The sequence below is a fragment of the Phocoena phocoena genome, chromosome 6 (genome assembly GCF_963924675.1).
Source record: "Phocoena phocoena chromosome 6, mPhoPho1.1, whole genome shotgun sequence".
Classification (NCBI taxonomy): domain Eukaryota; kingdom Metazoa; phylum Chordata; class Mammalia; order Artiodactyla; family Phocoenidae; genus Phocoena; species Phocoena phocoena.
This window is the reverse complement of record NC_089224.1, coordinates 91,345,378-91,370,249: the sequence shown is the minus strand read 5'-3', so window position 1 is coordinate 91,370,249 and position 24,872 is coordinate 91,345,378. Positions and strand designations below refer to the sequence as shown.

At 40.4% G+C, this 24,872-nt stretch overlaps 1 protein-coding gene across 1 annotated transcript in view; it reads left to right on the top strand.

Annotated features, from left to right (window-relative positions):
- The first annotated feature begins 421 nt into the window (after positions 1–421).
- Positions 422–24,872, top strand: part of CTNNAL1 (catenin alpha like 1) — a 61,953-nt gene continuing 37,502 nt past the window's right edge. Inside the window, exons 1-2 of the mRNA XM_065878852.1 lie at positions 422–668; positions 20,283–20,472. Coding sequence (XP_065734924.1) covers positions 528–668; positions 20,283–20,472 — 331 coding nt within the window. The 5' untranslated portion in view covers positions 422–527. The remainder of the gene's footprint in view (positions 669–20,282; positions 20,473–24,872) is intronic.

Sequence of the window (24,872 nt, the reverse complement as noted above, 5' to 3'; positions counted from 1 at the left end):
TAACCTGTAGAATTCCCGTCTTACGGTAAAAGCCCTTCCCTATAGGCTTGACTCTGGCCCCGGTCTACCAGTTAGTTTCAATCCCAGCGCAGCTTCCAGTAATCGCGGGGAATTCGGAGTTAGGACGAGCCACTTCTGGGGAGCATGGGAAGCTTCGCTGGGCATGGATGTCTTTGCCCTGGTAAGAGGCCACGTGGCCGTGGGACGCCCTCAGGTATCTTGTTTCTCTGTTCTAGAGGGGGCGAGACGTGTGTGGAACCCACTAAGGAATGATCTGAGAGAGACAGGATGGGGACTGGGGACAGAGGACAGAAGGGGCGGGGCCAGGGTTAGGGGGTGGGGCTGCAGGGCGGACTTCAGACTGGGGCGCGTGGAGGCGGAGAGTGGGCGGGCCCGTGCTGGGGGCGGGCCCAGCGGGGTGGCGCCTCGGGCGGCGCGGGTGGATCGCAGCTGCGGAGCGCAAGCAGGCTGGCGGGTGGCGGGTCGGCAGCGGTACGGCGTCCGGGCTCCGCAACGGGCTGAGGGCCATGGCCGCCTCTCCGGGCCCGGCCGGCGGTGCCGCCGCCGGGGCGGTGCACGGCTCCGGTCCGTTTGGCCTCGCCTTCGACTCCGGACTCGAGATCAAAACTCGCTCAGTGGAGCAGACGCTGCTCCCGCTGGTTTCTCAGGTAAAGCGGCGCGCGCGCGCGGCCCCTGCGTCTCCCTCCGGCCGCGGCCCGCGATGGCGGCGGTCGCTGTCGCGGCAGGGGCCGGGCCGGGCGGGAGGCAGCCGCTGCCCCACATTCCGCGCCAGGACTCCGGCGTCAGTGTCGGACCGCCTGTCTGGGGCTTGAGGACTGGCCTTGGTTGAAGCGGCGGGAGTAGGGACCATCCGAAATCCGGCTGCGGGGCCAAGTGGGCTGAGCAGCAGCGGAGGCTGCGGGGCGGGGAGCCCCGTGCGGACCTGAGTGCCGGCCACAGGTGCGCCGCCCTGCCTCCCCACAAGATCCTCCTCGGGGCTGCAGCTCCGGTGGCCCCCGGCTCCCCGAGGCCAGCTCCCCGGGGGCAGAGGGGACCCCCGCGGGGGCTCCGTTGGAGCTTAGGGGCCCTCCTCGCTGCCGCTCTTTAACCCACTGCCCGCACACCTTTGCACCTCCAGTCCAAACCCGGACCGTGGCCAGTCTGGCTGGGGCGTTGCTGCCGGCCTCCAAGTCCAGCGTGCTCTCCTCTCCCCGAGGCCTTTGTCCCTTTCCCCGGAGTGTGAGTCGGCTCGCCAGTCGCCCGTTCACCACGGGCCACCCGGCCCCTTCCCCTTAACCTGTCTGCTCACTTCAGCTGGCTTTTGTCCGGCCTCGGAAGGGTGAAGTGAAGGTCCGTCTGATAGTTAATTCGGGTACACATCTTTTTGCCAAATCCCATTTGGGAATGTATGCTTTATTGAATTTATTGGTCCCAACAGAAGTCTGGAATCAGCTAATTGATGCGCGTAGCTTTAGAGAAGTTTTTGTTACTGTGAGCCGAGGTTACGCAGCCTCCGGGCTGGAATTCCTCACCTAGATCTGTTTTGATGTGCTAAGCACTGTGGGAAGTGAAGAATTCTGTGCCTTCTGGAGCTCGTTGGATGTGTGACTCACAACAAGACTGTTAACATCTTGATGCTTCACGTTAGCATTGCCAAGATTTTACAGGTAGAAGGAATCTTAAAGGTTATCTGATGCTAAATTTAAAAATTCTTACAGCATCCTTGACATCTGGTCACCAGTCCCCTGCTTAAACATGCTCAGTGATGGGGAGCCTGTAGCTATTGCATAGAATTTCCAATGCTATCTGTTCTCCATCCCAGCCCTGCAGATATTTGAAAACAGCAGTCGTACATGTCCCTAGATTCCTGTTATGCTGATTAAATAAACAGCCCCATTTTCTTCACCTGTGCTCATTTTAGCCTGGCTAACAGAACAGTGAATGAATAACCTTGACACTCCCCATCCTCCCTCCCTTCCAGGTCTGAAAGAAGCACTGACAGGTGGGATGAGTTGAGGATTAGTTAGTGATGTCTGAACTGCCCCTCCCACAAAAGAATACCACTACCACCACCAACACAACCACAACACAAAATGAAAAATACTGGAGTAGTTTTAAGAGAGAGAGTTAAGAGAGTGGTATTTTATCCATTTTTCTTTTTTTTTAACAATCCAGATATAATGCTTACTATGCGCTAGGCCGTGTTCTAAGCACTTTATACATATTAATTCATTTAATTCTCATAACAATCTTGTGAGGTAGAGATATGTTTATTCTCATTATATGAATGAGGAAACTGAGGAATAATGAGGTTAAGTGACTTGTAGTGGGACTTTCACCTGTAAATGTGGAACTGGAGTTTGAATCCAGGCAGCCTGGTCCCAGAGTCTGTGCTGTTAGCTACACCATATTTGTTCTCCCTAGAGATTAGGGGCGGTGATGAGGTCAGCCAGTAGTAGGTACAGAGAAGAGAGTCCACAGTGGAAAAACAAGCTGGAAGGTTGTTGTAATCTGGAGAAATGGTAACTTTTCACAGTATCACTGCTAAAAATGTATCCTAGAGTTCTGCATTGTGTAATTCTGGGGTGAGAGAGTAGGAGAGTGGAGGAGGAAACGTGAATTGGCTGCCGAGAGTTAACTAGAGATCAATGCCAAAGGGGGAAAATGCCAGCTTTTTTTTTTTTCTTTTCCTTCCCTGTTAAAGACTCATTCAGGGCCATAGCTGAGGTTCTGCATTCCACACAGTATGTGTCCACAGCTGTATCTTTAGCATTATTATAACTGATATTCCTAATGATTAACTGTACTCAACAACAAAAAAGTTAACTTATGCTTAAAGTCAAGAAATATATAAAGCATGGCCAGAACACTCACAAAGCAGTAAGTGCGAAATACAGTTGTTTAGAATGATTTTTAAGTTTTAGTGAGTGTTAGTGGATTAAAGTGCAGCTCTCTAGAAAACTCATGTCCAGGAGTCTTATTTTCTAAGGATACGGCATTATTATCCAACTCATGTTTTGCCACCATATCCACAAGAATAAGTTTAAGCTTTTCAGGCAAGCATTTGTTGTAAGCTTTCTAGTTGCTACTCTGTGGGACTTGTATTCTAGTTGGGAGGCGGGGCAGGTACAGAATAGCACATGGCAAGTGTCAGATGAACATCATCCGTAGTAAATGCTCTAAGAGCTCAGAGCAGGTGTGGATGAGTCAGCAACAATGCCATCGAGGAGGCAGGGTCTTGAGGTGAACAAGTAGGGCTAGCCTTGTACAGCTTAGTCAGTTTTAAGCAGAGTTTCTACTCTGATATCATTTAGCCTCTTCTGACTCTCCAGGTAAAAAGTTCTGGGTTCAATGGCCTTATTCTGGGAATGCAGCATCAGTATTAGACAAATATATATATACAATTTTCTGCGTTTACATATTAGAAGAGATACATGTTCTTAGCAATAGATGCAGAATAGTTTCAGTTAAATTCAACTTCTAATCATGATAAGGAGCACATAGTAAACTAGTAATAGAAGAAAACTTCCTTAACCTGATAAAGAGTACCTACAGAAAACCTATAGTTAACATCACAGCAACAAGTCAAATTTAAAATAAACATTTCCGGGGCTTCCCTGGTGGCGCAGTGGTTGAGAGTCCGCCTGTCGATGCAGGGGACACAGGTTCGTGCCCTGGTCTGGGAAGATCCCACATGCCGTGGAGCAGCTGGGCCTGTGAGCCATGGCCACTGAGCCTGCACGTCCGGAGCCTGTGCTCTGCAACGGGAGAGGCCACAGCAATGAGAGGCCCGCGTACCGCAAAAAAAAAAAAACCCCAAAACATTTCCTTTAAACTAGAAGCAAGAGGAGGGATATCTGCTCTCATAGCTTCTATTCAATTGTACTGTAAATCGTAACCAGTGGAACAAGACAAGAAGCGAAAGGTATAAAGGTAGGAAAGGAAAAGTCAAAATATAATTATCTACATAGAAAACTGGAGTCTACAAATAAATTATAAAAGTTAAGAAGTTTAGTAAGTTCATTGAATGTAGGCTTCTGAAGTCAACTGCTTTTCTTTCTACATTAATAACAAACAGGAAAGTCATCCTAAAACATGATACCAGTTAGAATAAAACTGACAGCAAGATATGTGTATAACAAAAGAGAGGCCAAACTTCATGAAGAAAATTTAAAAAGCCAAAGTAGAGCTAAATAAATGGGAGAAAAGTACCATGCTCCTGGCTAGATTGACTTGATATTATTTACATATCAATCTCCCCTATTGATATGTAAATTTAATGCAATTCCAATGAAAATTTCAACAGGATTTTTTTTAGTAGAATTTGATAAAAGTAATTCTAAAATTTGTATGAAAGAGCAAATAGCCAAGAATAGCCAGAAGAGAAACAAGGTGGGTGGACTTGCTCTACCAGATTTCAAGTCTTATTATAAAGCTAGAGTGATTAAGACAATGTGGGTCTAAGAACAGAGATGGACAAATAGACTAGTGAAACAGAGTAGAGAATCTAGAAACAGATCCACATGTATACAGAAACTTGATAATTCACAGAATTGGCACTGCTCGTCAGTGGGGAAAGGAAGAGCTTTTTAAAAAATGGGAACAATTGGTTATCTGAATAGAAACACATGATATTGAATCCCAATTCCAAATAGATTAAAAATATCAATATGAAAGTAAAAAACTTAAAACACTTTTAGGGAAAAAAATTGGGCAATATCTTCACCACCTCACGGTGGGAAAAGATTTCTTAATACACTGAAAGTATAAACCCTAAGCAAAAATTAATACATTTGCTCCATTAAAATGGAGAATTGGACTTCCCTGTTGGCACAGTGGTTAAGAATCTGCCTGCCAATGCAGGGGACACGGATTTGAGCCCTGGTCTGGGAAGATCCCACATGCCACGGACCACCTAAACCCATGCGCCGCAACAAGAGAAGCCACCACAATGAGAAGCCCGCGCACCGCAACAAAGACCCAATGCAACCAAAAGTAAAAATATAATAAATTTAAAAAAAAAGGAGAATCTTTGTTCATCAAAGTTGAAAGGATAAGCCTTAAAGTGGGAGAATATGATTGCAACACAAATAACCAACAAATGATTGGTAGCACCCAGGATAAAGGGGTCCAATGAATCAAAAATAAGATTACCCATTAAAAATTGGTAAAATGAATACTCATCTTGTAGAAGAGGAAACAAATGTCTAAAAGATATGTGAAAAGATGCTCAACTTTATTAGAAGTCAGTGAAGTACAAGTTAAAGCTGCAGTGAGAACAAGTGTTGGTGAGGAATGTGGAGCTGGTGGAAATGTCAATAGTACAACAGTTTTGGAAAACAGTTTGATGTAATAAAGTTCAAGGTGGGTATTACCTAAGGCCCAGGAATTTCACTGTTAAATCCATACCCCTAGGGAAAATTCTGCACGTGTATTAGAGACATAGATTGGAATGTTGATAGTCTTTTTACTCCTAATGGCTCCAAACTGGAAACTACCCAAACGTCTTTTAGCAGTAGGATGTTTAAATAAAATGTGCTAAGTTCATACGAGATACTATGCAGCAGTGAAATGAATAAACCATAGCTATAATTACCAATATGGATGAATCTCAAAAGCATAATGTTAAGAAAAAAAATTAAAGGTTCAAAACAGGCAGAACAAAACCATACATCGTTTAAGGATATAACGTGCAATAGTTATAATAAGGGAATGATGAGCACAAAATCAGAGCAGTGGTTTCCTCTGGGGCAGGGGGTGGGGGGTGATGTAGAAAGGGAGGGGCCCCCAGGGCGCATGGGTTGTCAGAGGTGCTGCTAATGTTTTCTTAAGCTTGGTGGTAGGTTTGTTATGTCTTCCTTTCATTTCTTTTTTTTTTTTTTTTTTAGGCTGAAATAGGAGAAGTATACGATTGCTCCATTTTTTTTTTTTCACTTTAAAAAGGCACTTTATTTTTGTTATTTACATTTTTTTTTTTTAACATCTTTATTGGGGTATAATTGCTTTACAATAGTGTGTTAGTTTCTGATTTATAACAAAGTGAATCAGCTATACATATACATGTGCTCCCATGTGTCTTCCCTCTTGCGTCTCCCTCCTTCCCACTCTCCCCATCCCACCCTTCCAGGCTGTCACAAAGCACCGAGCTAATATCCCTGTGCCTTGCGGCTGCTTCCCCCTAGCTATCTACCTTACTACGTTTGTTAGTGTGTATATGTCCATGACTCTCTCTCGCCCTGTCAAAACTCACCCTTCCCCCTCCCCATATCCTTAAGTCCGTTCTCCAGTAGGTCTGCGTCTTTATTCCTATCTTACCCCTAGGTTCTTCATGACATTTTTTTCCCTTAAATTCCATATATATGTGTTAGCATACGGTATTTGTCTTTTTCTTTCTGACTTACTTCACTCTGTATGACAGATTCTAGGTCTATCGATCTCATTACAAATAGCTCAATTTCATTTCTTTTTAAGGCTGAGTAATATTCCATTGTGTATATGTGCCACATCTTCTTTATCCATTCATCCGATGATGGGCGCTTAGGTTGTTTCCATGTCCTGGCTATTGTAAATAGAGCTGCAATGAACATTTTGGTACATGACTCTCTTTGAATTTTGGTTTTCTCAGGGTATATGCCAAGTAGTGGGATTGCTGGGTCATATGGTAATTCTATTTGTAGTTTTTTAAGGAACCTCCATACTGTTCTCCACAGTGGCTGAACCAATTCACATTCCCACCAGCAGTGCAAGAGTGTCCCCTTTTCTCCACACCCTCTCCAGCATTTATTGTTTCTAGATTTTTTGATGATGGCCATTCTGACTGGTGTGAGATGATATCTCATTGTAGTTTTGATTTGCATTTCTCTAATGATTAATGATGTTGAGCATTCTTTCATGTGTTTGTTGGCATTCTGTATATCTTCTTTGGAGAAATGTCTATTTAGGTCTTCTGCCCATTTTTGGATGGGGTTGTTTGTTTTTTTGTTATTGAGCTGCATGAGCTGCTTGTAAATTTTGGAGATTAATCCTTTGTCAGTTGCTTCATTTGCAAATGTTTTCTCCCATTCTGAGGGTTGTCTTTTGGTCTTGGTTATGGTTTCCTTTGCTGTGCAAAAGCTTTGAAGTTTCATTAGGTCCCATTTGTTTATTTTTGTTTTTATTTCCATTACTCTAGGAGGTGGGTCAGAAAGGATCTTGCTGTGATTTATGTCATAGAGTGTTCTTCCTATGTTTTCTTCTAAGAGTTTGATAGTTTCTGGCCTTACATTTAGGTCTTTAATCCATTTTGAGCTTATTTTTGTGTATGGTGTTAGGGAGTGATCTAATCTCATACTTTTACATGTACCTGTCCAGTTTTCCCAGCACCATTTATTGAAGAGGCTGTCCTTTCTCCACTGTACATTCCTGCCTCCTTTATCAAAGATAAGGTGTCCATATGTGCGTGGGTTTATCTCTGGGCTTTCTATCCTGTTCCACTGATCTATCTTTCTGTTTTTGTGCCAGTACCATACTGTCTTGATTACTGTTGCTTTGTAGTGTAGTCTGAAGTCAGGGAGCCTGATTCCTCCAGCTCCTTTTTTCGTTCTCAAGATTGCTTTGGCTATTCGGGGTCTTTTGTGTTTCCATACAAATTGCGAAATTTTTTGTTCTAGTTCTGTGAAAAATGCCAGTGGTAGTTTGATAGGGATTGCATTGAATCTGTAGATTGCTTTGGGTAGTAGAGTCATTTTCACAATGTTGATTCTTCCCATCCAAGAACATGGTATATCTCTCCATCTATTTGTATCGTCTTTAATTTCTTTCATCAGTGTCTTATAATTTTCTGCATACAGGTCTTTCGTATCCTTAGGTAGGTTTATTCCTAGATATTTTATTCTTTTTGTTGCAATGGTAAATGGGAGTGTTTTCTTGATTTCACTTTCAGATTTTTCATCATTAGTATATAGGAATGCCAGAGATTTCTGTGCATTAATTTTGTATCCTGCTACTTTACCAAATTCATTGATTAGCTCTAGTAGTTTTCTGGTAGCATCTTTAGGATTCTCTATGTATAGTATCATGTCATCTGCAAACAGTGACAGCTTTACTTCTTCTTTTCCGATGTGGATTCCTTTTATTTCCTTTTCTTCTCTGATTGCTGTGGCTAAAACTTCCAAAACTATGTTGAATAAGAGTGGTGAGAGTGGGCAACCTTGTCTTGTTCCTGATCTTAGTGGAAATGCTTTCAGTTTTTCACCATTGAGGATGATGTTTGCTGTGGGCTTGTCATATATGGCCTTTATTATGTTGAGGAAAGTTCCCTCTATGCCTACTTTCTGGAGGGTTTTTATCATAAATGGGTGTTGAATTTTGTCGAAAGCTTTCTCTGCATCTATTGAGATGATCATATGGTTTTTCTCCTTCAATTTGTTAATATGGTTTATCACATTGATAGATTTGCGTATATTGAAGAATCCTTGCATTCCTGGAATAAACCCCACTTGATCATGGTGTATGATCCTTTTAATGTGCTGTTGGACCTTTCATTTCTTTAAATGGTATACATACATGTTCTATACACTCATTTGTTGTATATTTCCTAATTCAGATGATTTTTTAAAAGCCCTGGGCTAAGTCACAAGCACATTTTCTACAGAGCAGCTCCCCACCTTCTTTAATAATCACTTTATTCTTCCTGTCAAAATTCCCACTCCCAGTCTTACAATGCTTTTATCCAAGGAAGGGAAGAGGGCTATCTGCCACACAGCTCCACCCTGGTGTGGAATGTTATTCTACCACCCACTAGTCGTTTCCTGTCTGTGATAGATTTACTTCACTCACCGTAATACAGACCCTTTAATTAATCTCCAGGGTAGCTCCCCTGTCTTCCCATTTCTCTCTGCGTTGTCCTGGAAGCTTGTTAGGATCTTTGTCTCACTAAGTTGGAGATGAATACATATGGGACTCTGCTGATTTGTGTATGTGAATATATGTGTTTTTAATTGCAAAGGAAAAACACATAAATAGTGTATAAAGAGAGTGAAAGTGCCCTTTTTCCTGCTTTTAAAGACCTCCTCATGATTTGGTGTGTTTTCTTCTATACTGGTTGCTATAGCTGATTAGCTGATTTTTCTATCTAATAATTTTGAGAATTTACTAATGAGTTAAGCCCAGGGATGAACTTCTCTGTCCTGGGCTGACTCCCTTGGTTTTCAGGTCCCAGGGAATTAAAGCTTTGTTCTTTTATCTGGCCTACCATTTTTTGTTTTTCTCCCTGGGTCTCCACTTGCTTTCTTATCTTCCCACAAAATAAGTAAACTAAGATAATCCATTTCAATCAAGAGATTACTGTCAGTTATTCTAGAAAATAAGAATAACATCACAAACATGAGGAAAGAACAGAGATTCTAGAAATGTGTAAAGGGCAATATCTAATCATTATGTAATGCTTACTAAATACCAGACACTATTCTAAGTACTTTACTTACATATACTAATTTATTCTCCACAATGACCTTATGAGATGGGTACTATTATTACTCCTGTTTTTACAGATGAGAACACTGGGTCACAGAAAGGTTAGATAACTTGCTATATAATCATATGACAGAGCCAGAACTCAAACCCAGGCAGAGTGACGCCAGAATTCATGCTTTTAACTGCTAGGCTATACTTTGTTGGCGATGAGAACTTCTTGACACCCTTTGTTAGAAGGTATCAAGTAGGTCTGGGTTCTTACTCTTTTATTCCACAGGAGAGTTCTTCAATATATCAGATCCTCTTTCTTCCCCATGGGATACCTTCTCTGCCCTCTTTTCCAGTTCATTCAGACATTCTCTACACTCTGGTGTTAGGGCAACTCTAGGTTGTGACTCCCAATTTAATAGGCCTCCTATTTTTACAGAATAATAGCTAAAATTTTATTTGGCACATTCAAGGCAATTTTACCAGCTGTCAGTCTCCTGATTTTTTTAATAAAACGTCTTTATTGGAGTATAATTGCTTTACAATGTTGTGTTAGTTTCTGCTGTATAACAGAGTGAATCAGCTATATGCACACATATATCCCCATATCACCTCCCTCTTGCGTCTCCCTCCCACCCTCCCTATCCCACCCCTCTAGGTGGTCACAAAGCACCAAGCTGATCTCCCTGTGCTATGCCGCTGCTTCCCACTAGCTGTCTGTTTTACATTTGGTAGTGTATGTATGTCAGTGCCACTCTCTCACTTCATCCCAGCTTACCCTAACCCCCCCCCCATATCCTCAAGTCCATTCTCTATATCTGTGCCTTTATTCCTGTCCTGCCCCTAGGTTCATCAGAACCATTTTTTTTTTAAGATTCCATATATATGTGTTAGCATATGGTATTTGTTTTTCTCTTTCTGACTCACTTCACTCTGTATGACAGACTCTGGGTCCATCCAACTCACTACAATAACTCAGTTTCGTTTCTTTTTACGGCTGAGTAATATTCCATTGTATATATGTGTCACATCTTCTTTATCCATTCATCTGTTGATGGGCACTTAGGTTGCTTCCATGTCCTGGCTATTGTAAATAGAGCTGCAATGAACATTGTGGTACATGACTCTTTTTGAATTATGGTTTTCTCAGGGTATATGCCCAGTAGTGGGATTGCTGGGTCGTATGGTAGTTCTATTTGTAGTTTTTTAAGGAAACTCCATACCGTTCTCCATAGTGGCTGTATCAATTTACCTTCCCACCAACAGTGCAAGGGAGTTCCCTTTTCTCCACACCCTCTCCAGCATTTATTGTTTCTAGATTTTTTGATGATGGCCATTCTGACCGGTGTGAGATATCTCATTGTAGTTTTGTTTTGCATTTCTCTAATGATTAATGATGTTGAGCATTCTTTCATGTCTTTGTTGGCAATCTGTATATCTTCTTTGGAGAAATGTCTATTAAGGTCTTCTGCCCATTTTTGGATTGGGTTGTTTGTTTTCTTGTTATTGAGCTGCATGAGCTGCTTATAAATTTTGGAGGTTAATCGTTTGTCAGTTGCTTCATTTGCAAATATTTTCTCCCATTCTGAGGGTTGTCTTTTGGTCTTTTTTATGGTTTCCTTTGCTGTGCAAAAGCTTTGAAGTTTCATTAGGCCCCATTTGTTTATTTTTGTTTTTATTTCCATTTCTCTAGGAGATGAGTCAAACTGGATCTTGCTGTGATTTATGTCATAGAGTGTTCTGCCTATGTTTTGCTCTAGGAGTTTGATAGTGTCTGGCCTTACATTTAGGTCTTTAATCCATTTTGAGTTTATTTTTGTGTATGGTGTTAGGAAGTGTTCTATTTTCATTCTTTTACATGTAGCTGTCCAGTTTTCCCAGCACCACTTACTGAAGAGTCTGTCTTTTCTCCATTGTATATTCTTACCTCCTTTATCAAAGATAAGGTGACCATATGTGCCTGGGTTTTCTGTCCTGTTCCATTGATCTATATTTCTGTTTTTGTGCCAGTACTATACTGTCTTGATTACTGTAGCTTTGTAGTATAGTCTGAATTCCTCCAGCTCCGTTTTTCTTTCTCAAGATTGCTTTGGTGGGGCTTCCCTGGTGGCGCAGTGGTTGAGAGTCCGCCTGCTGATGCAGGGGACACAGGTTCGTGCCCTGGTCCAGGAGGACCCCACCGCGGCTGGGCCCGTGAACCATGGCTGCTGAGCCTGTGCGTCCGGAGCCTGTGCTCCACAACGGGAGAGGCCACAACAGTGAGAGGCCCGCATACCGCAAAAACGATTGCTTTGGCTATTCGGGGTCTTTTGTGTTTCCATACAAATTGTGCAAATTTTTGTTCTAGTTCTGTGAAAAATGCCATTGGTAGTTTGATGGGGATTGCATTGAATCTGTAGATTGCTTTGGGTAATATGGTCATTTTCACTATGTTGATTCTTCCAATCCAAGAACATGGTATATCTCTCCATCTGTTTGTATCATCTTTAACTTCTTTCATCAATGTCTTATAGTTTTCTCCATCTCCCTCTGCTATATTTTGGAAGAGTTTTAGAAGGATAGGTGTTAGCTCTTCTGTAAATGTTTGATAGAATTTGCCTGTGAAGCCATCTGGTCCTGGGCTTTTGTTTGTAGGAAGATTTTTAATCACAGTTTCAATTTCAGTGCTTGTGATTGGTCTGTTTATATTTTCTTATTCTTCCTGGTTCAGTCTCAGAAGGTTGTGTTTTTCTAAGAATTTGTCCATTTTTTCCAGGTTGTCCATTTTATTGGCATATAGTTGCTTGTAGTAGTCTCTCATGATCCTTTGTATTTCTGCAGTGTCAGTTGTTACTTCTCCTTTTTCATTTCTAATTCTATTGATTTGAGTCTTCTCACTTTTTTTCTTGATGAGTCTGGCTAAAGGTTTATCAATTTTGTTTATCTTCTCAAAGAACCAGCTTTTACTATTACTGATCTTTGCTATCGTTTCCTTAATTTCTTTTTCATTTATTTCTGATCTGATCTTTATGATTTCTTTCCTTCTGCTAACTTTGGGGGTTTTTTGTTCTTCTTTCTCTAATTGCTTTAGGTGTAAGGTTAGGTTGTTTATTTGAGATGTTTCTTGTTTCTTGAGGTAGGATTGTACTTCCCGCTTAGAACTGCTTTTGCTGCGTCCCATAGGTTTTCGGTTGTCGTTGTCATTTGTTTCTAGGTATTTTTTTGATTTCCTCTTTGATTTCTTCAGTGATCTCTTGGTTATTTAGTAGCCTATTGTTTAGCCTTCATGTATTTGTATTTTCTACAGATTTTTCCTGTAATTGATACCTAGTCTCATAGCGTTGTGGTCAGAAAAGATACTTGATATGATTTCAGTTTTCTTAAATTTACCAAGGCTTGATTTGTGACCCAAGATATGGTCTATCCTGGAGAATGTTCCATGAGCACTTTGGAAGAAAGTATATTCTGTTTCTTTTGGTAGGAATGTCCTATAAATATCAATTGAGTCCATCTTGTTTAATGTGTCATTTAAGCTTGTGTTTCCTTATTTATTTTCATTTTGGATGATCTGGCCATTGGTGAAAGTGGAGTGTTAAAGTCCCCTACTTTTGTTGTGTTACTGTCAATTTCCCCTTTTACGGCTGTTAGCATTTGCCTTATATATTGAGGTACTCCTGTGTTGGGTGCATAAATATTTACAATTGTTTTATCTTCTTCTTGGATTGATCCCTTGATCATTATGTAGTGTCCTTCTTTGTCTCTTGTAATAGTTTTTATTTTAAAGTCTATTTTGTCTGATATGAGAATTGCTATTCCAGCTTTCTTTCGATTTCCATTTGCATGGAATATCTTTTTCCATCCCCTCACTTTCAGTCTGTATGTGTCCCTAGGTCTGAAGTGGGTCTCTTGTAAACAGCATATGTACGGGTCTTGTTTTTGTATCCATTCAGCCAGTCTGTGTCTTTTGGTTGGAGCATTTAATCCATTTACATTTAAGGTAATTATTGGTATGTATGTTCCTGTTACCATTTTCTTAATTGTTTCAGGTTTGTTTTTGTAGATCTTTTCCTTCTCTTGTGTTTCCTGGCTAGAGAAGTTCCTTCAGCATTTGTTGTAAAGCTGGTTTGGTGTTGCTGAATTCTCTTAACTTTTGCTTGTCTGTAAAGGTTTTAATTTCTCGATCGAATCTGAATGAGATCCTTGCTGGGTAGAGTAATCTTGGTTTTAGGTTTTTCCCTTTCATTACTTTAAATATGTCCTGTCATCCCTTCTGGTTTACAGAGTTTATGCTGAAAAATCAGCTGATAACCTTATGGGGATTCCCTTGTATGTTATTTGTTGCTTTTCCCTTGCTGCTTTTGATATTTTTTCTTTGTATTTAATTTTTGACAGTTTGATTAATATGTGTCTTGGTGTGTTTCTCTGTGCATTTATCCTGTATTGGACTCTCTGTGCTTCCTGGACTTGATTGACTATTTCCTTTCCCATGTTAGGGAAGTTTTTGACTATAATCTCTCCCAATATTTTCTCAGACCCTTTCTATTTCTCTTCTTCTTCTTTTTTTTTTTTTTTTGTGGTATGCGGGCCTCTCACTGTTGTGGCCTCACCCATTGCAGAGCACAGGCTCTGGACGTGCAGGCTCAGCGGCCATGGCTCACAGGCCTAGCCGCTCCGCGGCATGTGGGATCTTCCCGGACCGGTGCACGAACTCGCGTCCCCTGCATCGGCAGGCGGACTCTCAACCACTGCGCCACCAGGGAAGCCCTCTCTTCTTCTTCTGGGACCCCTATAATTCTAATGTTGGTACATTTAATATTGTCTCAAATGTCTCTGAGACTGTCTTCAATTCTTTTCGTTCTTTTTTCTTTATTCTGCTCCCTGGCAGTTATTTCCACCATTTTATCTTCCAGCTCACTTATCTGTTCTTCTGCCCTAGTTATTCTGCTATTTATTCCTTCTAGAATATTTTTAGCTTTTTTTTTTTTTTTTTTTTTGGCGGTACGCGGGCCTCTCACTGTTGTGGCCTCTCACGTTGCGGAGCACAGGCTCCTGACGCGCAGGCTCAGCAGCCATGGCTCACGGGCCCAGCTGCTCCGCGGCATGTGGGATCTTCCCAGACCGGGGCACGAACCCGTGTCCCCTGCATCGTCAGGCGGACTCTCAACCACTGCGCCACCAGGGAAGCCCTAGAATATTTTTAATTTCAGTAATTGTGTTGTTCATCATTGTTTGCTCTTTAGTTCTTTTATATACTTGTTAAATGTTTCTTGTATTTTCTCCATTCTGTTTCCAAGATTTTGGATCATCTTTACTATCATTACTCTGAATTCTTTTTCAGGTAGGTTCCCTATTTCGTCTTCATTTATTTGGTCTCGTAGGTTTTTACCTTGCTCCTTTGTCTGTAACATATTTTTTTTGTCGTTTCTTTTCTTTTTTTTTTTTTTTTTTGATGGGTGGTGCTGTGTTCCTGTCTTACTGGTTGTTTGGCCTGAGGCATGCAGCACTGGAGTTTGCAGGCAGTTAGATTGAGGTGGGTCTTGGTGCTGAGATGAGGACCTTTGGGAGGCTTCACTCCGATTGACATTCCCTAGGCTCTGAGGTTCTCTGTTAGTCCAGCGGTTTGGACTCGGAGCCCCCACCATAGGAACTTGGGCCCAACCTCCGGCCTGGGAAGTAAGATCCTGCAAGGTTCTCTGCCTATGCCCATGGCCCCTGCAGCTCCTTCAGGCGTATGTGGGGAGCAGGCCCCAGCTCTGGGAGCACTCAGCCGTGGGACTTGCCACACCTCCCCTGATTCTTAACGTAATCCTGGGAGGAAAGAGGCTGTGTAGCGACTGAGAGGCAACTTACTACCTTTGTGACCTTGGGAAAATTCTTAACCTTTTCAAATTTCAGGTTTTTAATCTGTAAGATGAGGATAGTAACAGTATCTACCTCACAGAGATGTAAGCATTGATTGAATCAGTACATGTAAAGCACATCAGATAGCGTTTGCTGTTGTGCTTAATGTTAAATGTTAACTAGTTTTATTTTTTGCTTGATAAGGAAATGGAAGTTTGGTCTCACTTTTGTTAAACTGTGTTTAAGTATGTCTATATAGAAAGCAAGACTGGAAAGAACTATGCCAAGTTGCTCACAAGGTAGTGGGATTATGGGTCACTTTTATTTCTTAGGGCTTTCCTATATTACCCTTTCTGTTTTTAAAAACAATCAACATGTATAACTTTTTGGATCTCCCTTTTAAAAAGTTTGAAAATAATTTTAGGACATATATAGACCTTTTTTGTGTATAAATTTATTTTATTTATTTATTTTTGGCTGTGTTGGGTCTTCATTGCTGCGTGCGGGCTTTCTCTAGTTACGGTGAGCAGGGGCTACTCTTTGTTGTGGCACGCGAGCTTTTCATTGTGGTGGCTTCTCTTGTTGCAGAGCATGGGCTGTAGGTGCACGGGCTTCAGTAGTTGTGGCACGTGGGCTCAGTAGTTGTGGCTTGCGGGCTTTAGAGCATAGACTCAGTTGTTGTGGTCAAGCCGGACCAGGGCTTGAACCTGTGTCCCCTGCATTGGCAGGTGGATTCTTAGCTACTGTGCCACCAGGGAAGTCCCATACATAGACCTTTTAATAAGAAATTTTATAAATTGACTTGGCTCCTCCAAATTCAATTTGAAATGCATACCTGTATTTGGACTGAATATTTTGCAGAGTGCTTTGAGTAAAAGGAAGATAGCCACACCTCATTATGCACTGGGGAGGATGCTTGTAGTGGAAGCAAAATGTGTGTTTCAGAACTGAACAATAGCTGGTATTTTAGCCTAATTGCAGGATCTTTTCTTTACAATTGAAAAGTCTAAACTTTATAAAGGATTTAATAAAAACAACTTAAACTTCTTTTCTCCAGAGTTTCTTCCAACATGGTTGTTTGGAACAGTCAGTGGTGGTCAAGTTCTCTGTTCTCCAGGTGATACTAAGAGTTCCCTAGGATGTATCAGGTGTGGAGAAGGACTAAGCTGGTGCTCATAGTATTCATATTTGTTTCCCTACTTCCCATAATCCATAGTTATCCTCAAAATTCAACCATAGAAACACTTCTTTGATGGACTACCTAGTAATTTTAGGTAATATTTTATCTTGAAGAAAGTATTTTTCCCTCCAAAAACAAAAACACTCAAAAAACCCAGGAAGATTGGAAAAGCTCCACTAAAGGAAAGAGTATGGGGCGGACTTTGGTGTCAGATAAACCTGGGTTCAAATTCTAAACTAGGCCGCTTCTTAGCTGTGTAAGCCAAGTACTTAATTTCACTCAGCCTCAGTTTTCTTATCTTGAATAGTATGTAAGGATTAAATAAGAGAGCTAATGATAATATGCCTCTGAGTACTTAAACTGGGTACTATGTTAAATATGATACCACATCATTTTCTTTAATCCTCTTGTCAGTTGAGAAGTCAGAGGCAGGGAAGTCAGGTTGGCTAAGTGGTGAAGAGGCTAGGCTCTTAAGTCAGAGTATCTGGATTTAAATCTTAAATCTCCTACTCTTCTTGATGTCTAATTTCCTTACTCTCCATGCTGTCTTGTTTTCTCATTTCTGAAATGGGGATGATATTAGTACCTATTTCACTGGGATTTTGTGGGGCATTATAATGTAGTACTTAAAAGTGTGGTCTCTGCCAGCATTATCCTGATACCAAAGCCAGATAAGGACACTATAAGGGAAAAAACCAAACCAAAACAACAACAGCAAAAAACTATAGGCCAATATCCCTGATGAATACAGATGCAAAAATTATTAACAAAACACTAGCAAACTGAATTCAGTAGCACATTAAATGGATCATACACCATGATGAAGTGGGATTTATCCCTGGGTTGCAAGGATGGTTCAATATACGCAAATCAATAAATGTGATACACCACATTAATAAAATGAAGGAAAAATTATATAATCATCACAATACGTGCAGAAAAAGCATCTGACAAAATTTAACATTCTTTCATGATTGAGTATATAAAGAATGTACCTCAACATAATAAAGGCCATATATTATAAGCTCACAGCTAACATCATTCTCAACAGTGAAATGTTGAAAGCTTTTTCTCCAATGTCAGGAAAAAGACAAGGGTGTCCATTCTCACCACTCCTATTCAACATAGTACTGGAAGTGTTAGCCAGAGCAGTCAGGCAACAAAAAGGCATAAAAGGCATCAAAGTCAGAAAGGAAGAAGTAAAATTATCTCCATTTGCAGATAACATGATCTTATATATAAGGGAATCCTAAAGACTCCACCAAAAAACTGTCAGAACTAATAAACAAATTCCTAAAGTTGCAGGCTAAAAAAATCAACATGCAGAAATTGGTGTTGTGTTTCTATACACTAAAAACAAAATATCTGAAAAAGAAATAAAATGGTACCATTTACAGTAGCATCAAAAATGATAAAATACTCAAGAATAAATTTAACCAAGGAGGTGAGAGATCAGTACATTGAACACTCTAAAACTTTGATGAAAGAAATTGAAGAAGACACAAGTAAATGGAAAGATAAGCCATGTTCATAGGTCAGGAGAATTAGTATTAAAATGTCCATACTACCCAAAGCTATCTATAGCTTCAGTGCAATTCCTATCAAAATTGCAATGGCATTTTTAACAGAAATAGAAAAACAATCCTGAAATTTGTGTGGAAGCACCAAGACCCCAACTAGCCAAGACATCCTGAGAAACAGGAAAAAAGCTGGAGGCGTCACAGTTCCTGATTTCAAACTATACTACAAAGCTATAGTAATTAAACAGTATGGGACCGGCATTAAAATAGACACATGGTCCACTGGAACAAAATCCAGAGCCCATGCATACATAGTAAACTAATATTTGACAAGGGAGCCAAGAATACTCAATGGGTAAAGGATAGCTTCTTCAATAAATGATTTGGGAAAACTGGATAATCCCATGTAAAAGAATGAAATGGGACCCTTATCTTATACCACTCACAAAAATTAACTTGAAATGGAGTAAAGACTTAAGTGTAAGACCCAAAGCCATAAAACTCCTAGACAAAAACATAGGGAAAAAATCTCCTTGACATTGGTCTTGGCAATGATTTTGGGATATGACATCAAAAGCACAAGTAACAAAAGCAAAAATGGACAAGTTGGACTACATCAGTCTAAAAAGCTTCTGTACAGCAAACAATCTGATTTAAAAATGAGCAGAGGAACTGAATAGACATTTTTCAAAAGACATACAGATGGCCAACAGGTACATGAAAAAATGCTTAAAATCACCAATCACCAGGGAATTTCAAGTCAAAACTACAATGAGATATTACCTCACATCTGTTAAAATTGACTGTCATCAGAAAGATGAGATAAGTGATGGTGGGGATGTGGAGAAAAGAGAATGCTTGTGCACTGTTGGTGGGAATGTAAGTTGGTGCAGCCACTATGGAAAAGAGTATGAAGATTCCTCAAAAAATTTAAAAAATAGATATGATCCAGCAATCCCACTTCCTTCATAGAAGGAAGATCAACTAATCTCAGGTAGCTACACAGATACTTTCTATCACATTGTCCTATTTTAATATTTTGCATAGCATTTACATTAATTCTTTTTTAACCTATGTGTGTAATTATTGTGTCTCCCCTCACCCCACTAGAATGTAAGGTCCATGAGAATATGGGCCTTTTCTTCCTTGTTCATTGCTGTTTCATCATTGCCTAGAATTTTATTTGACATATGATAGGTGTGCAACAAATATATTTTGTACAATTGGATTATTGTTATTTTGATAGACTGTAAACAGAATAAGGGCAGGATTGTGTTAGTCTTGTTCAGTGATGCATCCTCAGGACCTGGATTCTAGGAAATTTTCAAAATTTGGAAGATAATATTATAGATGAGGAAATTTAGAGAGATTAAGTACATTTCCCTAGGTCATTTAGTTAGTAATGGCAGAGCCAAGGCTCAAACCCAGGCCTTCCTGACTCTAAATTATTAATACCATAACACATAAAGCGCTTGGCACGTAGTTGCCACTCAAAGGGCAAGTCCCTTCCTCTTCTCTTAATTCACTATTCTGGTCTTTGTTAATATATTTATATAAATCATTTCAAAGTTATACACGATGGACATGTACCATTTGGGATTTATATTTTTCATGTAACATTCTTTAAATATTTTCATATGTCACTATAGTTCAGGTACTAATTTTCTAGGACATTTGGAAGATTTGTGTTTGTTTCAACCAGCTTAACTTGTCACCTTTTATATTTTATTTCAGGGCCTGGAGTCAAGTGTTAAAGCTCTTGGTATTTCGTTTACTTTGAGTCTGCAACAAAACTGAGAGAAGTATAAAACATAGATTATAGTGGTCCTTCTAAAGTGTAAACAAGTATGGTTCATGTACCATTTTGTACAACCTATACACTGTGCTAGGCAGTGGAGTGGAATGCGTGGTGAAGAAGATGCTGTCTCTGCTCTCGCAGTAGCTCAAGTCACAGTAGAGGAATCTAGACCTGACGTGCTTTGGTTTTATGTGGATTCTTTGAATGTAATGATCCACCTTCTCCTACTTTTCTCCTGTCTTTAAGATTTGTTGAAATGTCTGGAGGGCTTATAGAACTGTGTGCCCTGGATAACTGCCCTCAGGTAAACTTAGAATTGTTATTAATGGAAATATTGTCCTCAGGAGGGTTGCAAGATGATTTGCTCGTTGTCTTTGGGTTGAAGCATTAAAACTATCAATTAATTTAGTGTATTAGGCTAGTGTAGTATGCTGGGCTTAATTTTCTTGGCCATTGTGATACAGCTTTAAAAAAAAGTATTGAGATAAAATTTAAGCAGGTTGCTTTTATCTTTTATTTTTAGATCACCACACTTATTAATCATAAAGATAATACCAAAAAGTCTGATAAAACTCTGCAAGCAATTCAGCGTGTAGGACAAGCCGTAAACTTGGCAGTTGGAAGATTTGTTAAAGTAGGGGAAGCTATAGCCAATGAAAACTGGGACTTGAAAGAAGAAATAAATATTGCCTGTATTGAAGCTAAACAAGCAGGTATGTTAAAGCCTATTTATACCAATTTTATTGCTTTGGATATCATGACAAATTATTGTCTTATTTTGAGTAAAGATGTGTACTGTGTTTTAGCTGTTTTATTACTGATGCCTGGGTCATTAAAGCCCTAGATTAGCGTCCAGGAATATTGAATTTCTCTTGGATTAAGTCCTAAATCTGAAACATTGAATTCTTTCACTGGGCAGGGTAGAAGCCCACCATCCTGGCCATCAGCCATTGAATGCAAGAGGTATAGAAGGAACATGAGGCATGGACTCTACTGTCAAGGAGCATATTAGCCTATTTGCCATCATGTAGGAAATGGAAATAAAAATAAGCCTGTTCCTGTCTCTACAGCAGACAAATCTGACTTCAGATTTCCTGATGTCTCACAAGTCTATAACTGGTGGCATAGAAGTTTGAGAGAACCTGGGCAGTTTTGACGGATACAGATAATTCAGCTTTGTTAAAGTGTCATTTATCCACCTATTCTTTAAATAAATATTTACTCAGTGCTGGCCATATGCCAGGCATTCTTCTAGACCAGAGGGATATAGCCACATAGAAATCAGTATAAAGTCTGCCCTCGTGGAGCTTGCATTCTAGTGAGGGAGACCATAAACAAATGAATAAATAGATATATGCATAAGGACAGGTGGCAACAGTTATCATGGAGAAAATGGTAAAGCAGAATAAGGGTTAGGAGACCAAAGGAGGTATATTTTAGGGAGGGCAGGGTTTTTCAACTTTGATGCCGTTGACATTTTGGGCTTGATAATTCTTTGTTGGGGGTGCGGGCTGCCCCGAGCATTGTACAGTCCCTAACTTCTACTTATCAGATGCCTGTAAATCCCTTCTTCTCCCATTGTGACAGCCAAAAATGTCTTGACATTGCCAAATGTCCTCTGAGGGATCAAAATGGCCCCCCCAGTTGAGAACTACTGAAATCGGGGGGTGGAGTCAGGAAATCTCTCTAAGGAAGTAACACTGAAGCAGAGACTGCAGTGAAGTGAGGACCCCAACTATATGAATATCTGGGGGAAGGACATTCCAGGCAAGGAGAAGAGCAAGAACAGGTATGGCTTTCTAGGCAAAGATAGGAACTTTGGGCCATGTTCTAAGTGTCACAGTGGGGCTAGTGGAAGGTTTTGTGCAGGATGGTGACATAATCTCATTTATATTTTAAAAGGATCCCTGGTGGCTGCTGTAGGGAGAATAGATTTTAGGACGTAATGGGGGTGAAATCAGAGACCAGTTAGGAGGCTGTTGTAGTGGTTCAGGTGATAGACGATGGTGACTTAGACCCAGTGATAGCACTTGAGGTGGTGAAAAGGAGTTGCATTTGGTTATATTGAAAAAGTGGAGCTGGTAGGATTTGCTGATAGTTTGGATGTGGGATGTGATGGGAAGAAGAGTCATGGATAACTCCAAGGTTTGATGGGTAAATGGTGGTGCTCTTAATTGAGATGGGCAACCCTGAGAGAGGAGCAGGTATATTTGGAGGGTCATCATGGGGGGAAGGGAGTGGGTGAGATAAGGCCAAGTAATGTGGAGGGGCCAACCAGGCAATACATGGCCCTAATGTTATATGAATGACTTCAGGTACTATTCTATACTTGATAGATTGAGGAATTTGGGGCCAGCTGAAAGACAATAAATTTGTGTTAGAAATCTTTCTGGTAGTACGGAGGAAATGAACAAATGAGGGTTGATTGAGAGAGAGTTGAGACTAAAGGCAGAGAGATTAATGTGGAAGCTTTTCCAGTAAACCAGGCTAAACCAAGACAGTGTGTTAGGGATATGAAAACCAGAAAGAGTACACTAAATATTCACTAAGATGATTAAATGATAGAACTTGGTTATTGGCTAAAGCAAAGGGAGGATTCTGATTTGACTCTTGGGTTTCTAGCCATCACTAAGATATAGAATAGATTTTATGTAGGGAAGGGGGATGGCCTTATTCTATTCATAATTTATGTTTTGCCTACATATTAAAAGAGATTTAAGGGAATTCCCTGGCGGTCCAGTGGTTAGGACTCGGTGCTTTCACTGCTGTGGCCCGGGTGCAATCCCTGGTCGGGGAACTAAGATCCTGCCGTAGGGTGTAGCCAAAAAAAAAAAGAGAGAGAGAGAGAGAGATGTAAAATAGTTAACAATTAAACATATGTTTAATAAACCCATTAAAATAGGAGATGAAAATAAATATACTAGAAACTTTGGCCAACATTGTTACTCTAATTAAACATGAAATTTATCTTTGTATTTCCTGGAAAGCAAGACAAGAAATGTGGGAAAGAAGGGGTTATATAATTCTCATTGTTTGTTGAAAGGAAACAAACCAGCTTGTCAAGAGGAAAGTGACTTTTTTTCCTGGAACTAAATTGTGTGGGCACTTATACAAGAGACATTATTACATAATGCTGTGGACAATTCAACAGAAAACGTAGAGATGTTTTTCATGTTACTGTTTCTTAAGCAGACCCTTAATTAAAGCAAGAGTAAGGGTTTTTAAAAGAAAGGGCAGCCTGAGTCCTCACCTTATTGGCTTCGTAGCATGTCACTGTGCTCAGTGTAAGGTGAGAAGAGGATGTGTACACCTGCCCCAGCTCCAGTAGACTGTGCTGCCCTGCGAGTCCTGTAAGCCTAGGAGCTCCATGCAGGTGTCTTTTGGATGCTGTCTGGTGTCATGGGCTGCTCCTGTTGTCTCTTCTCACGTGAAGTGCCCTTTCCCTTCTTGAGAACTGCCTCTTACGGTCACTCAGATAATATAATGAGAATGGTGCCTCCTGGAGGATATGGAAGCCTTATTTTCTCTTAACGTATACAAATTTAAGACTTAAGTCACTCCTGGAATGTTTCTAGCCCACTCAGCTCACAGTAGTCATTGTCTTCTTTGGACCATCTAATACTCATTTGAGGGGAATAATGTAAAGTAGTGATAAAGAACTGTGGCTTTGGAGTCAATCCCAACTCTTCCACTTGCTAGCAGTGTGATATTGGGCAAGCTACTAAACTTTTTTAAACCTCAGTTTTCTAATCTATAAAGTGGGGATATTGTTAGTGTTTATAGCAGTGTTTTGACATAATGCATGTATGCATTTGGCACATAGAAAGTGCTCAATAAATATTAGTTGTCATTGTAATGATTCTTTCTAACTTTTCATTCCCTGTGTTGAACTTTTGCATTGTGTTTTTACTTTTTTCTAATTGAGGTATATTTGACACACAACATTATATTAGTTTCAGGTATACAATGTAATGATTAGATATTTGTATATATTGTGAAATGATCACCACAGTAGGTCTAGTTAACATTCACACATAGTTACAAGATTTTTTTTTCTTGCAGTGAGAACTTAAGATTTACTCTATAGCAGCTTTCAAATATGCAATACAGTATTATTAACTATGGTTGCCAGGCTGTGCATTACATCCCATGACTTATTTAGCTTATAACTAGAAGTTTGTACCTTTTGAGTCCACGCATTTTGTCCACCCTGCAACTGTTTTTACTTTTTACTTGGCTTCTAGTCAAGTTTTACATTTTCTGTGGGCACTCAATAAATATTTGTATTTGACCGACTTTGAGTTTTTGCTTTAAGACATAACACTAACTAGTTACATATAACAAGTTAAAAAATGACAACCATGAAACTATAAGGCAGCTTTGTGACTTTTCCAGGGAACTAATTTCTGAACAGTCTATACTTGGAACAACTTTATAATGTTAAGGAAGCATTTAACTTTGTTGGTGGAGCTAACCAAATGTTACCGTCCCACATACTTAGGGCTAAATGCCTGGGGTTTAGTCAGAAAAAGGAAAGGTTAAATAACGCCATATGGGCAAGCTCGTATGTAATATCTTTGATGACTGAGAGCTACTGGAAAAAGTAACATTTTCCAGGGGTGCAGAGGAAACATTTTTATACTTCTTGCTATTACAAAGTGATACTTTTCCTCTTGCTCCTTTCTCTGTATGTTAAAGTTTAATTCTAACCTCTTTTTTCTCTTCATATTTGCTATATAAACTTTGTATTAGTTACCTATTGCTGTGTAACATATTAACCCAAACGTAGCAACTTAAAACCACAAACATTTTATTCCCTCACATAGTTTCTGAGGGTCAGAAATCAGGGAGTAGCTTAACCAGCTGGTTCTGGGTCAGCGTCTCTCATGAGATTGCACTCAGGGTGTTGGCTGGGCCTGCAGGTTTGGCTGGACTGCAGGGTCTGCTTTCAAGCTCCCTCTCTTGGTTATTGGCAAGCTTCACATTTTTGCTGGCTCTTGACCAGAGGCCTCCGATTCTCCCCGTGTATGCCTCTCTGCAGTAGTGGCTGCGTGCAACATGGTAAATGGCTTCCCTCAGAGAGAGCAACCAAGATGGCAACCTCAGAGTCTTT